The sequence below is a fragment of the Aythya marila genome (genome assembly GCF_965140915.1).
Source record: "Aythya marila genome assembly, chromosome: 24".
NCBI lineage: Eukaryota > Metazoa > Chordata > Aves > Anseriformes > Anatidae > Aythya > Aythya marila.
In genome coordinates, this window is record NC_139065.1 from 274,248 (window position 1) to 290,268 (window position 16,021).

A 16,021-nucleotide genomic window follows, 5' to 3' on the forward strand; every position below is an offset into this window, starting at 1 on the left:
GATCGGACTGTTCACTACTTCTATTTTGTTTTATTCCTTAGGTAACCTTGTTATTGAAAATAAACCAACTCCTAGTTACACTCCCAATGTAGTGGTTGGACAAGCTCCTCCAGGAACAAATCATGTCAACAAAACTCCAGGACAAATTAACCTAGCACAGCTTCGACTTCAGCATATGCAGCAACAGGTGTACGCACAAAAACATCAGCAACTGCAGCAGATGAGGATGGGACAGCCATCTGGGTCAGTTCCCAGACAGACAGGTCCTCAAATCTTACAGCAGCAGGCAAGTTTCTTGTATGCTGTTATTTCACGTTAGACCATAATACCAAGACTTTCGAAACAAATCAGTTTGTAAACATGAAAATCTTTTGAAATTTGACATGCTTTAAATATGAGAGCTATTGGCTTTTCTTGGTGTTATGTATCTAGTAAACCTACTTCTGTGGAAAGAGATTGGCTTCTTTTTTCCATGTTAAAAGCAAAAATTTTAAAAAACAAAAACCCTTGCAGCCTCCCAGGTTGATCAGCATGCAGACCATGCAGAGGGGTAACATGAACTGTGGGGCTTTCCAAGCACATCAGATGAGAATGGCTCAGAATGCTGCTCGTATACCAGGAATACCACGCCACAATGGACCACAATACTCCATGATGCAACCTCACCTTCAAAGACAAGTATATCCTGTGTACACGCTTCATTTGTGCCATTGTGCCAAACTTTCATTACAATAGATGATACCTCCAGCTTTAAATGTGTTTATCTGTAACACAACTCACAGCTACACACATTTATATGCTTTGCCATGTTGCATACTGTACTGTGATGTTTTTGCTGCTGAATGTAAGAAAACGTAAACGTGAAAAAGTAAATGAATTTTCGTTCTGTCACTAAAATGTATTGCATTTTAGTTCAGGGAAACAAAACATTTCCATTTTTCGCTTTTCAGTGGCATTCAGTTTCTGGGTTTCTTAAAGAATAGTCAGCAATAGTGAAATTGAATGTGATGTAATTTAGAGTTTTTTAATGAAACCAGTATCTAAAGTGTTTTTAAATTCAAACCTGAAGCACGATGCCAAGCTCTGCATATCATTAAAAACAAAAATTATTGCCAATGTTAACATGACTGGAAAACCAAAATGACTTTTTCAAACTTGGAGCATATACTCTTTTGTACATAGACATGTGGACTCTAAAGTTGTCTTTGGATGAAGTCATTGCTTTAAGAAAATATTACTGTATATGAAAATAATTTGATATAAGATCACGAAAAATCTGTACTGTGTATTTAAATATCTAGCCATATAAAGTTTTGTGTGTGTGTTTTTTGTTTTTTTTTTTTTCCTTTCCAAGTAAATATATACAGCAGTTGCTTTGCATTCAGTGCTATCGGGTTATGTTGATAGAATGTGGATTTATATCCCTCCCCTACCCACCATTTTTGTTGAGGACTATCATATAATGTACATGTTGCAATTTTACTTGCAGAATGGCTATACAATTTGTCTTTAATGCAGTGGTGGTCTCTTCTCTTTTCCTACAGCATTCTAACCCTGGACATGCGGGGCCATTTCCAGTTGTTTCTGTGCACAACAACACTATTAATCCAACTAGTCCCACTACTGCAACAATGGCAACTGCAAACCGTGGTCCAACAAGTCCGTCTGTTACAGCAATTGAACTCATTCCTTCTGTAACAAATCCGGAGAATTTACCTTCCCTGCCAGATATCCCACCCATCCAGGTCAGTGGAGAAGACCAGGCAATTAGGCTGTAGGTGAAGCAATGACCTGCCTTACTTTCTGTATCTTTTTTATTTGTTTATCAGTATTTGTGGAATTGTTTAGTTATCATTTAGAGTAGAAGAATTAAAATCTCCAGCCCTGGCCATGGGCATGCATCTATCTTAATTATGTAGGGCTGACCTGCTTGGCCTGTGATGGGTAGTATTTAATGGCTCTTTTACAGTAAAATTGTTACTTAGATTAGTGAATTCCAAGTACTGTGTTTGCTCCCTTTCTTCCGCAGGTCTGTCATATGGGAAGATACCACTAGAATAGTTGAACAGTTTTGTATGTTGAATGCTCTGAATGGTGATTTACTCAGTATTAAAGTTGCCTGTCACTGATTTGTGATGTGGAGAGTTCCTAAATGTTACAATCAAATGCAGGAAGTACTGCAAATAGGTGTCCTACTCCTCTGCTCTCTCTTCATGTTTCCCCTGTACCCCACTAGGGTGGCTGTAATTAGTTCCTTGTATTTTTAAGAGGCCAGCATTGGCATTAACTTTGTATGCTAGAAGATGCAGTGGGACACTTAGACTGGCCTCAGTGATTGATCCTGAACTGTGGTTGTAGTGTCTGCCTGGAAATTCAGTGTGTGACAGCTGCTGCCTCTGTAGTTTTCACTTTACCAGCACAGTAGATTGGTACTCACTGACTTGGAAGTGCAGTGTGCCTCATGCTCTTTTCACAGAGAGATACTGGGTAGTACTGCACCCAAGGTGAGGTAGATGTTGATTAAGTCAAGTTAATTTGAAGAGGTCAGAAGCATAATGTTATCTACAGGTGGAGTCAGAAAGTAAAAGCAGTAAGTTTTCTGCAGGAGTGTTTTGTAGGCCAGGTGAGAGGAAGATGGCTTAATTTCGGGAATGTGATGTTTATATTGAAATTCCAAGTTCCAACACTGTCGTGCCCACATAAAACACAGGATGCTTGATCACATTACGGGGCACAATCACCTTAGAAACAAAACTAAAATTTTATCAAAGCAGCTGGTCTTCTGTAATACCAACAACAATTTTGTAACTTAATCTAAAAGAGTTGTGTTCAAGGGTTATTCTTTTTTTGATGAAGCTGCAGGTAATTTGCTAACGTAAGAAGAGCAAACAGAAAGGATCACATCTCTGAATGTGATTGATCTATAGTCCTGAAGCTCTCTTTAGTCATTAGAATAAAACACAACTATAACTGGTTATGGTTATAACACGACTGGTTATGACCAATTCATATGAAGACATTATTCAGAATTATGCTGTCATCTATTTGGTGTTTTTACGTAGTCAAAGTAACAGGGTACCTGTTTCCTTGTTTCCAGTAGATACTAAAATTGATGTAAAAAGGGAATGGTGGGGAGAGATTACACATCATGCTAAGGAAGAAAAACAAGTTTATGGTTTCCCTTAATATCTTAATTATGGAATAACTCTTGCAAAATTAGTAATCTGTTAGTTTGTGTGACTAATGCACTGAACATCTGGGAACCAAACAAGTCTGGAATAGCCCAAAGTAAGTGCAGCCTATGACCATGCTGGAATAATTCAAACAATCATAAGCTTTTCAAAATCTTACGTTAAGCTTCTGACTGGGGGGTTCTATATTTTTTGAAAGATTGATCTCTGTATAGAAATGATTAAAAAAAAAAAAAGTGTTGATACCCTGAGTCCTTGAGGAAATACTGAATAATTCTGTTGAAGATAATGATCACAGTGTAAAGATGTGAAACTATTAACAAACTTTAATTAGGCTTCTCTGACTCAGACTCTTGTTTTTGTTTTCTAGCTTGAAGATGCTGGTTCAAGTAGTTTGGATAACCTTTTAAGTAGATATATCACAGGCAGCCACCTACCCCCGCAACCTACAAGTACAATGAATCCCTCCCCAGGGCCTTCAGCTCTATCTCCAGGGTCATCAGGTAAATGCGATAGGTATTTCTAGTGATTCTAGAAAGCAATGGGTATTTCCAGAATTTAAGAAAATAAATATGAAAACAACCTACTACTTCATGCCACAAAAAAAAAGTGATATTTTGTTAGTTTAAAAAATATTTTGCTCAGAAATAAGTCCTGGAAACTTAAATTTTATGCTCCTTCAGAAATATCTTTCTAGTAACAAACTGCCAGCATATGAAGGCAGTATTCCAGGTATGCGTACAGACTGATCTATCTGTGCTATATTTTTTGTCTTACATTACTGCAATCCATTTTTTGTGCATGTAGTTCAGTTATGGATATTATGGATGTAGTTCAGTTATTGCCTCCAAGTGATGACTACTCAGACCATTTAAATAAGTTTGCTGAATATCAGCAAATAGCTTTATTAGTCACAGAAGTACCTATACTTAACAGTCATCTAAACAAGGTCATTGTAAGTACAGCTCAGTTGAGAATAGAACTCTTGTTATGCACATGAACAAGTTAAGTCACCAATACATAATGCTGAGTTACAGAAACATTGCAAATGTCCATTCCCATGAGTTAAGAGGCAGTTTTCAGTCATTTGATAGGCATGTTTCCATTAATCTTCCCTCTTCAAGATTATTGGAAGATTTTATGAATGATTGGTTGCAGCAATGGAACTTGTATTTCTCAACGCCTGCATGCAAAACTCTCTGTTTTTTGAGTTTTTCTGTTTTTTTTTGTCTGCATTTCTTGATATTATTGGTGGGTGTCAATGGATAAAATTTGAGAACTTAATCATCTGTGGCCTATAGCACTGCTTGGAATAGGTGAAATAATTAGGACAACATTAACAGTGTGTTGTCTAGCACACTGCATTAAATATAAGCACAGACCTTTGTTTTGATCAAATGACTGAGAGGGCAGCTGAGTCGTTTGAATTATTAGGATATTCCAGCAGCACTTCTGGCATTAATGAATACCAATTATTTTTTTTTATCGCAGAATGTAATTTTGTACTAAGTTAAGTTCTACATTTTTTCTTTTCAGGCTTATCCAACTCCCACACTCCTGTGAGGCCACCTAGTACCTCCAGCACAGGTAGCAGAGGAAGGTATGTCATGTCAGTGCTGTGAGGCTGAAAAATCAGACATGAAGAATTAAAAAAAAAAAAAAAAAAAAAAAAAAAAAAAAAAAAAAAAAGAAATCGGCAAGAAGTCAAATAGGGATTTGTGATCCAGTAATTGAAGAATGCTTAAAGGAAGGAGTGTTTTATTTTTTTCCTTTAATACAATTCTCTGCTGTCTCATAACATGAGCTTTTACTCTTGTAAAAGTTGCTATGTGCTTTGCCTTTGAAATCTTTTAAGAAACGTTAACTTAAATGTCTTTGTTATAATGAATTTTCCTCTTATTTATGTGCTTTCTAGCTGTGGCTCCTCGGGCAGAACAGCTGAGAAAACTAGTGTTAACTTCAAGTCTGACCAAGTGAAAGTCAAGCAAGAACCAGGGACAGAGGAAGAGATATGCAGTTTCTCAGGAACAGTAAAACAGGAGAAAACAGAGGATGGCAGAAGGAGTGCTTGCATGGTAAAGTTAGTTTTTGAAATGGTATTTTATGGTATTCCTAACAAACATGTAGAATTCTGAAATCATAAAGCAATTTTACTCTTAAGCATTGTATTCTGTTAACAGCCCAGAAGACTGAGAGGTATTTTGCTCTCTGGCAGTATGTCTGAACTTTAAGTGTGGGCAAGCTTAAGTGGTGAGCTGTTTTTGTAGCACTACTAAGGCTCTTTATTAGGGATTTTTGACTTAAGTACCAATAAGCTGGCATCAGGACTTGCATAATTGCTTGCTGGCTTATGTTGAACAGAAAAACATTAAATAATGGCAGATGATTTGGACAGGACTGGACCTAGTGATGTGGATGCAAAAGAAGCAGTCCTTCCAAGTTTCATGTAGTTTGGTAGGTAGTTCTCATTGAAAGTACTTCAGTAGAAAAGTTAGGACTTAATAGGTTTGGCGTTTGTTTATGTGTTTTTTTTTTTATCCACTGATACCATGCACTGCCAGACATGGGATAGAGTGCCATGTAAGATTTATCTTTAGCTATTGAAATGAAATACCCCCAGCAAGTGTGTAGGGTGTTTGCTGCTTTTAATCTTTAATAAAATCAGCAAGTAAGCCATTGTTAGTACAAGTTCCTGGGCATTCATATGTATGTAATTATAGAGAAGTCTTCCAATCAGTCAAGAGTTCTTATGTCAAAATAAATAAAACATTTCCGCAAATGAATATTTCAATGTTTCCCAGCTACGCTTCCTTTTAATAAGATTGTGTAGTGGCAGCAGGGTGAAGGATTTGAGGATTTTTCCTAATGAAAGTGGAGATATATATTTTTAACAATTTATTGGTATGTTAGGATTGAAAGTCTATTATGCCATATTTTAGTAGGAATAAATCTTGTCCTTGAAAGGATGGACTTAAGAAAAATTAGTTTTCAATACTGTATGCAACTCTGCTCTTCAGAATGATTTGCCACTTATTTTGGGAAATGCATATAGTACTTTTTAAATGGTGACTGATGTTTAGCTTGCAATATAAGAAGAAAGATTCCCTTGTTAAACTGACTCTTAGATTTTCATGTGCTACTTTCATTTCAGCTTAGCAGTCCTGAGAGCAGCTTGACACCACCACTATCCACTAACTTGCATCTGGAGAGTGAATTGGAAGCATTAGGAAGTTTCGAAAACCATGTAAAAACTGAACCAGGAGATTTAAGTGAAAGTTGCAAGCAGTCTGGACATAGCCTTCTAAATGGAAAATCCCCAGTGCGGAGTCTAATGCATCGATCAGCTAGAATTGGAGGAGAAGGCAATAATAAAGATGATGATCCAAATGAAGACTGGTGTGCAGTATGCCAAAATGGAGGGGATCTATTATGTTGTGAAAAGTGCCCAAAAGTGTTTCATCTAACTTGTCATGTACCAACACTCCTCAGCTTTCCAAGGTACCAGAAACAGTGTATTGGTTCCTGAGAACACCTCTGTGGTCTCATTCAAATGGTAGATTTCAACATCAGAACATCAACTGATATTTTGGTATTCCTCAAGATCTGTTAATTCTGCGAGACTTTTTGTCAGTAAAAAAACCTTGCATTTTAAAGATATGCCTGGATCGTTTTGCAAGTGACTGATTAATGTTTGTTTGATAAACATACAGTCTCTCAAAGTGTTCTGTTATGTAAAGTTGATTTTTAAAGTTATGGTGAGGAAGGTATTGTGAAGTATCTGAGCATATTTGGGAGAGGAATACGAGGGCAGGCAAAATGGCTTTGACTGTTAGATTTACCTTGAGCACTATGGGTTAACCCTTATCTTTAAATATATCCAAGTCTTTGATATTGTACAATATGAATTTGTAAGAGCTAATGAAAAAAATCTTTGTAGCTGGCACTGATGAGACCTTGTCCCTGGATGCCTGGAGTAATACTGTTTTGTGTGTTGTTTTTTTTCTTTTTTTTTCTTTTTAGTGGAGAGTGGATATGTACATTCTGCAGAGATCTAAGCAAACCAGAAGTAGAATATGACTGTGACAATTCGCAACACAGCAAGAAAGGGAAAACAGCACAAGGCCTGAGTCCTGTGGACCAAAGGGTATGTAAGTGCATTCTGACACGACCAGTCCCCCACTGTTTCTTGAAGATGTTTTTTGCTTTGGCTGCAGCAAATTAATTAGAGCTGTGGGTTTAGAGAGAAAAAAAAAAAAAAAAAAGAGTAATGAGAGTGTCTTGCTGTGGCCACGTGATTAGGCCTTGGTGACTGTGTGGAAGTGCTCCATTACGTTGGAACTGCTAAAGTTTGCATGTAAACATACATTCTGTATTTAAATGCATCCTTTAACGTGCATTAATCTCTATGATGTTCTTAAGTAGACTTTGCATTTAACATTGATACAGCCTCCGTACAAATAGCTATGTAAGTTTGATATGTTAAATTTATACTGTGAGAGGTACGTTCTTGTGGAAGGTATAATGACTTTGACAGAATTATTTTTAGATTTATCAATGAGCCTGTGCATAAAGCGTTAAGAGCATTAACAAATCAAATTAATCCAAAGGAATTATAAGCAACGGAAAGACAAGCATTTGAACAGGGAATTCATAGGAACACTGTAGTTGGTTTCAAATTATTAAATTTTATCTTGTGGGGAAAATAATAATTCTGCAACTTAGTCCCTTCTTGTAACTTCCAGTTATGCTTGGACAAATGCAATTGTGGGTTGTTCTGTTTTTTTTTTTTTTTTTAAATAAATAAAATAAAATTGACTGTTTATTAGTGTGCCTCCACATGTTTTTTTTAGCCCAAGACTTTTGTTTGTTTGTCTGGAAGAAGAAAGCAAAAAGGGAGTATATTTCTGCTATGTGAACAGTAAGGTGTTGTTCCACTCCTTCGTGCCCTACCCCTCAATGCCCTCCTAAGGACTTTCACATATTTATTTATAAACTTTTGAAGACTGTTGAAATTTTCTAGTACAAAGTACAAAAGCATTTATAATGTGGAAATATAGACCTATGGGCTGAAGATGAATTTAGGATGTTAACATGAAGCTGTTTATTTCTTTGTAAGAAATGTGAACGTCTCCTGCTTTACCTGTATTGTCATGAGCTGAGCATTGAATTTCAAGAGCCAGTCCCAGCCTCGGTGAGTCCACTGAAAAATAGTTTGTGATTTCTTTTTTTGTATAACATCTCTATAAATGCTAGAATAGAGTTTGGGAAGGAACTGGCTGCTTTTAATTGAAGCAGGTCATTCAGAATTTCATGATGCTGAAATATGCAGAAGCTGATCACACAGAAGTTCTAGTCTCAGTCTTAAGCCTATATATTGAAAACTTTCAGTTAGCAATTATTGAATTGAAAAAGGATGAGTCAGGATAGCAATGAAATTTAAAATGTCATAAGAGGCTTTTGGAGGACTTTTTTTTTTTTTTTTTTTTTTTACAGTCTTTTAAATGAAAGGATGTAAGAAACTTTTGGCTCTTCTGTTTTTAGCTGTAAGAGAAATAAGTGTACTGAAAAGCGTTGTTATGCTATGACAGTGAAATTTGTGAGGAAGTTCTTAAAAAGTACAAGGAAAGGAAATTGTTCCCACTTACTGAATGTGCATACTGTGTGTGAAAATACTAGCTGGTTGATATTTTGAGAAGTAAAGAAATTAATTGCTTCTCTGAACTATGCAGTCATTTTAGTGACAAGTCATTGTTCATTTTTTACAGATACCAAACTACTATAAAATTATAAAGAAACCAATGGATTTATCTACAGTTAAAAAGAAACTACAAAAGAAGCATTCCCAACATTACCAGACTCCTGAGGATTTTGTGGCAGATGTCCGGTTGATCTTCAAGAACTGTGAAAGGTTTAATGAAGTACGTTAACTTCCAATCTGTATACATTTTTTTCTTTAGATTAAGATTTATTTCAGCGCAGTTCTGCAGCTTCTCCAAGTAGAAGCTGTACTTCCAGTTGAAAATTTCTGCTTATAGAGCAGATGCTGAATCAGACACTTAAAAAATATAATGCAATATAGTTACAGAACTAACTCTCCTTTTCAGCTAGATGGGGAGATTGAATCCTTAAAACTGTCTCAAACTATATAGGTTATTGTTCTTAAACTCATGAAATACAGTAGATCTTATTTATTAAGGAAATTTCCCTTACTGAGGAAAACTAACTTTTTTGACAAATATTCTACTGGTTCTAATGTCTCATGTAGGCTGAATCCAGAAAAGCATTTTTTCATTATTCCTAGTGTTAAGCGTAGTGCTTTAGCTCATGGGTAGTTGGGCTCTCATAAAAATTAGTTTTCAGTAGATAACTTCTGTATGGAGTCATATTTCTGATGAATGTGAAAAGTTGACTTATTTTGCAATGAACTCATCTGATACAGAAATATTTGGACCTCACCTGTAGAATGTGAATTTTAGAGGTGCACTATGTAGGTGTTATTATTAGGTGGAGCAAAGGAAAGATACTCTGAATATCAGAAACATTTATGGTGGTGTGCTGAAACAGTAGTCACTGAGGTAAGATAGGCATTTCTGAGATGCCTTAAAGTAAGGCCACAAAAAGCCCTGCAGAGAAGACATTTTAAGGAATGGCATGGCCGGTATTTTTCTGTAAAATGTTATCTGAGTTTTACAATGTTTGGGAATATGTTTCTGGCTCTGTGAAGTGGTAAATTGAGGTATGCAAGTATACATATAAAATCTCAACTGCTTCCTGAGTACACTAGTAAAGATCGAGGTTAAATACTTAGAACTGTGATGCTGTACGCTGTAATTGTTCACAAGTGTTTGGGACTTTGACACCCCGACTCCCTTATGTCTCTGTATTAGGTGGAGGTTATTGAGCACTGTGGAAGAAGTTGCAATTATGTGAACTTCTCAATCAAGGGAATTAATGAAGCATCTACTGTAGAGGAAAACATGCTGCAGCTCTTAGGGACAAGAGTAAAACAAGGGAGCAAGGACTGATGGATGTGTTTAAAAAAGGTGTTTCAGACTTGTCTTGCTGTTTGAAATGCTGGCTAATGGCAAAAGATGAGTCACCTTGACCTCTCATAACAATATTGGGTCTAGTGCCTCTAAGCCATATTCACTTAAAAAAACAGAAATCAAAGTGGTATGCCCCCCAGGAAGGTAGTCTCGTGGAACACTTAAATGTTAAAATTGAAGTGAGGCTTTTCCACAATAATGTATGGGCAACTTTGTGATGGAGAAAACAGTCATGAGTAGAGTGCAATTTTTAAAATGACTGGGAGCCACTTATTTGTACGGAAGTTATGTGTTTTGTCAAAGGTTTGTTTACCTCATGTCGCCCTCTTAAGACTGTTTTATACCTGCTTCAACTAAGTTTGAGAACTAAAGAGGTGTAGTCCATAACAAACTGTTTTCTTGTTATGGCTGACTTTAGTCATCCAAGCCTATGCAATCTCATAACTTTAGAAAGGATTATAATTTCATTTTTTTTGACTCTGGTATCCTTTTTAGATGATGAAAGTTGTTCAAGTTTATGCAGAAACACAAGAGATTAATTTGAAGGTAAGCGTTTCAGACCATGCACACTTGGTGAAGGGATGTGCATTTCCAACAGGTGAATATTCCTGTCTTCTTTTATTTACAGGCTGATTCAGAAGTAGCACAGGCAGGGAAGGCAGTTGCATTATACTTTGAAGATAAACTTACAGAGATCTACCCAGACAGGACCTTCCAGCCTTTGCCTGAATTTGAGCAGGAAGAGGATGATGGTGAAATAACTGAGGACTCCGATGAAGATTTTATACAACCACGTAGAAAACGCCTAAAATCAGATGAGAGACCAGTGCATATAAAGTAATCTAAAGTGGACCTTAAATTTATTGTAAAAACTGTTACTTAAGTGTTCCTGGAATATTACTATGCCTACAGTGGCCATCTTGAAGAAGCTGGTAGCTTTTTAAACAGTATTAGACTACAAAAAAAAATAAAAAATAAACCACACTTGTACAGAAAGGCATCAAAAGGGGAAAAACTGTATCGTGAATTTTTGGTGTCTTTTTTTTTTTTTCCTTGATTATTTTCTGTTTCCTTTTTTTTCCCTGATGGAGGGGACATGCTCGTCCTGGTCTCAGATAGAGGTGAATGAATGTTGAAGAGAAGCAGATTTGATAAAGAGATTTTCCATGTACAGATGAGACTGCTTAGTAAAATGTTCTGCAGGACTGGACCAATACAGTTACTGTATCTTATCTTGATGCTGAACTACAGTGTAAACTGTAAGCAACGTTCCTGAAATCCCCTCTTTGTGTGAACCTAAGTGTGTGTTGGGTCATTGCTTTTATCATCTCATTTAAGCGGTATTGTGAATAACTGATCTTCTGTGTTGATCCAGTTACCTAAATTTGACTTTCTTTACTACATTTTATGTATAGCAAAAGAAAAAAAATCATTAAACTGTTCTGAATTGGCAAGTGCAGGAGTGTGAGTTCTTGACAGGTGCAAGACTAAACTGGCTGTTGCAACAATTGATTTTCAGTAGGCCTAGGTGTATTTATTACAAATCCTGTACACAGAACGTTTTAATAGCATTCGTAGCACAAGTCCTCATGTTATATCATCTGTCCGTGATCTCCCTAATAAGGCAGAATGTTATTATCTTCAGTATTTGTTACCGAATGTTCTGTACCTGAAGAGGTAATAAATAACTGTTTGGGGTGTTTTTCCAGTCTTCCTAAATATCAGTTTCTAATAGACCACTTGGCAAACAATAACCTAGTAACTACCAAATGTGTAAAATTTCCTGTATTCACTTTGTCTTATTTGTAAATAGTGAACTGAGATTTCTTACAGATCAGCAACATTTGCTGAACTGTTTTTAAGCTAATATGTATTCTTATTAATTGTTCCTAATAAGAAAAGATTTGTAATATATGCTGTTTCTAACATTGCATTAATTTTGAGGCTCTATCTTACTTTTTATTAGAGTACTACTCAGAACTTTCTTCAGAACCAACTTGTGAGCAAAATGTCTAGAAAGATTGGAATAAACCTGTTGAGATTGGGTAATTTATCCTTCTATGGAACAAAGCACTTGCACAGGCCAGGATTTGATGTTGAGTGGTTTCTGGTCAAATACTGAAAACAGGTCAATTTCCCTATTCCTCTAAACCCTGTGGCAGGCATCTCTGCTGTGCCTTCCCACTGCGCCCTGTCCTGTGTTCATTCTAGCATTTCTGGTTGGAAATTAGGTCATTACAAAGTAATTACGCTTTTAACAGTTATTTCCTTCTTTGCTGACAGAAATCAATACTAGAACTAAAATGTAATTTCTGGCCTTCGTATAGACCTTGTTAAAAGTAAAACAAAACAAAACAGAATTTGCCATTAAGATTTTGTATGAAGCATGGGCAATTCCTGTGACTGTTCATTGTCTGTATTTTACTATAATAATGGTAAAGATCAGTATTTTTAGCACAATGTATCAAACTGAGATATGCTCTCAGCAATGTTTATGCAAACCTCTTGAGATTGATTTCTTTTTATAGTAACAAAGTAGATGTACATTGTGACTATACCTCCCTTACAATAAATAAGGGGACTGAAGGTATTTGAAACTTCAATCTCACTTCTTTAAATAATATAAACAATACAGTGGAGACAAACTAATTATTATTTATTTTTTTTTTCATTTCTAAGACATTAATATAGTGTCAGCTTAATTTTAGTTTTTACTAGTTGGATGCAAAAGGAAGTTATCCTACTTAAACATGTGTTATATGAACATACAGCCCATAGAAAAGGATGTGTGAATAGGATACTAATCGTAACAAGGGATCATTTAATAGCTGTCTATTGCCTACTTACGCATTTCTAGTTTCTCATTTTCATTTTGGAAAAGAATATTATTAAAATTGAAATGAAAATAAGATACTTGTGAATTTTCTTCAGTTGGGGTTACTATTTTTATGGTGTTTATGCACTCCAGGTTCTGTACCTTCAGGCATCAGCTTCTTAACTGTTCACTTTGTGAGGCACCAGTCACGGACTGCAGATACCTACTGCCTGAACTGAAGCATAGGACAAGCATGATGGCATCCTAGACTCGGTCACAGAGTGGGAGAAGGTCCACAGCACAAAACTTGTTCAGGGGAAGCATGTGCACCTTGGCTGCTGCAAGGATGGTAGCATATGTTTTTTTCCCGAAGTACCAGACCCCAGACCAGTTGTTTAAATGTTTTTAAGATACCCTCTCCAGTAATTCTTCTGCCTTCTCATTGGGGGTGAAACAAACTTTGTAATCTTGCAGAAGTCCTGCAAAACCACATGTGATATTAAGCTTTGACTTTGATGAGAGTTGATGCTATACTCTTGCACATAACCCAGCGAACTTCCAGAACTGGTCCTTCCATTCCGCTCATTAGCCTTCGGTATGTTACGTGGAATTTTGACCTGTGTGCAAGAAACTTTAAGCATTTCTTTTATATGAAGGAACAAAACAACATTCTGAACCCCAAACACAGTAATTCAAGGTTGTTTTGAAATTAGCTACGTTCCACTCATAAATACTCAAAAATATAAATAAGCTCTGCTAGTACATCTCCTGATCCTATAAATGGTCTATAAATGGTCATCACATAACTGATCAGGGTTTGCTCAGTCAAAGCAATGTTTAGGTGCCACGTTGTATGTAACTTGTTCAAGAGCAAATTAGTGAGTTTTGTATTAACAGGCCACTGTGTTACTCTGAGCATCTTTTTTATGCCAGATGATGTGAGTGCAATACGTGCAAGTGACAGTGTTACTCTGGGAATTAGCGTAACTTCCATAACTTATTGCAGATAAAAGATATGGTGGGTGCACTGTCCTTGCCAGCTGCTTTATCTGCTTGGTTGTAGTGTTTTAACATGATAGCAAGAAGGTAGTCTGGCATATGATGTAACTGTATGCTCTCATTTAAGGCATTTCTGCAAAAAGACCATTTGTGTCTTAATTTTTGTTGCAAATGACCCTGAAGTTTAAGTTAATCCAAAGAAGTAAAAGGCAACTTGCTTTCGAAATAGGAATGAAAAGTGTACAGTATGCTACTTGTGGATTTTTCTATTACCTCAGCAGGTATCCTGCCATGTAATTACTAGTGATTAGTGCTATCTTAACCAGCTAAATAGGTTAAGGTCTTAAGTGGCCTATAGTATACCAAGGCTGAGTTACTATCCAAAAAAAGGATATTCCCCAAACTTTCAAAAATGGAAATGCTCTGTTATATGTACATAGCTTTTTTTTTTTTTTTTTGAATGTCGCTATTGCTATTACTTGTGACATTTGACCGTGTCAGCATACTCAACACTGGATCAGTGAAATGTTTTATAAACATTTCTGCAAACCACTGGAACGGAAGTCTTTAAAATTAGCTTAAATTTATCATTCTATTATATAACCTAGTTTATTGGCTGACTTCTGTAAGTTTAGGTAATGGCAACAGTGTTTTAAAGCTGTGTGTATGATGTACTGAAGTAGGCTTTTTCTTGTTTTTCCTACTCTTCCTTGGAAAAAGCAATAAAACTGCTTTATCTGTTGCCTATTAGCATGACAGGAATCCTTTCCTTTGGATAGTGATTTTATAGGAAAGTTTGTATGCATATCACCAAGCCTAGCTTTTAAAAACAAAGTGTGCAGGAGTTATTGACAATATAGTGTGGCATTTTATTTTAAAAATTGGGGAAAGTTACATATTTTTTTAAAAAGTAGGTGTTTGAGTAAATAATGAAGGTACTTTTTTAAAAATAATAAAAAAAATGTATATGCCACAGTTTACATAGACATATTTCAGATCGAACATATGCATTGTATCTTCAGATATGGCAATTTCTTTTATTTTCTCAAAACACATGTACAGTAACTCTTCCATCTAGTTCCTGTGTTAGTTTACAGGGATTCAACTTTATACGCTTTCTAATATAATTGAATTGAATTAGTTTTCAAAAATTGCAGTTAATTTGGATATCTTTATTATAAGTGAATTATTAAATGTCTGAAATGCAGTTTTGGCCTTTTCTATTGAGTGATCTAAGCAGCTCAAGGCTGCTTTCTTTAGAATTTATTGAATTTGTATAAGGGAAGGTACTAAAATAATTTTGTAAGTTTGACCTGTTGAAGCATTCACTCTAGAGTGAGTGCAACATTAAAAAATAAAAAAGTGCATGTCTGCTAATGGCCTGCAAATGGGGGAATTTCTTCAGTTCGGAACACCATATATGTATATAAATCTATGAAGATTTGTGCAGCTGAAAGCCTGTTTTTACTTGTAAATGTATTCATGGAAGGGTTAAATTCATGGCATTCTTCGATTATTTCTTGCTTCTAGTAACTAAACTGCTACTTTTTTGCACATAGTAAACTTTGCTCATCTTTTAATATGATTATCCAGAAAGTGCTGTTTCTGTGGTATTGTATTATCTAAATAATCATATTTAATTTTTTTGAACAAGCTTACAATTCCTAATTGTTCTGTTTCTGTGTTGTTTTTTTTTTTCTTTTTTTTTTTTGCAGGTGTGTAATAATAATAAAAAAGTTTTTCTTTAAATAGTTATTTAATACATTAGTTGCCTGTAAATATTTCTTGTTAAGTGCTCTGGAATGTGCTGTAGACGTTGTATTAGATCAGTTTAAGCATTGTTTGAAAACCATTTTGTTTTGGTTATTTCTATTAAATTAGAAAAATGAATATTTCAATTTGAGTTTCTTTTTTGCAAATTAGGTCATTAGGTTACTAATTCACATCTGGCAGGAGAATTTTCTGGTAAC

The 16,021-nt window shown here is 35.7% G+C and overlaps 1 protein-coding gene across 5 annotated transcripts in view; it reads left to right on the forward strand.

Moving 5' to 3' along the window:
- Nucleotides 1–16,021, forward strand: part of TRIM33 (tripartite motif containing 33) — a 36,056-nt gene extending 20,035 nt beyond the window's left edge. Inside the window, exons 9-21 of one of the 5 annotated variants that reach the window (XR_014319001.1) lie at nucleotides 42–286; nucleotides 514–678; nucleotides 1,545–1,745; nucleotides 3,562–3,694; nucleotides 4,728–4,791; nucleotides 5,107–5,266; nucleotides 6,343–6,689; nucleotides 7,212–7,335; nucleotides 8,308–8,382; nucleotides 8,957–9,109; nucleotides 10,733–10,783; nucleotides 10,866–11,496; nucleotides 13,206–16,021. Coding sequence is in view for 4 of the 5 variants with exons in the window: in XM_082778273.1 (XP_082634399.1) it covers nucleotides 42–286; nucleotides 514–678; nucleotides 1,545–1,745; nucleotides 3,562–3,694; nucleotides 4,728–4,791; nucleotides 5,107–5,266; nucleotides 6,343–6,689; nucleotides 7,212–7,335; nucleotides 8,308–8,382; nucleotides 8,957–9,109; nucleotides 10,733–10,783; nucleotides 10,866–11,078 (1,931 nt within the window). In the remaining variant the exon portion in view is untranslated. The other 4 variants (XM_082778273.1, XM_082778276.1, XM_082778275.1 and 1 more) reach the window with 4 other exon arrangements.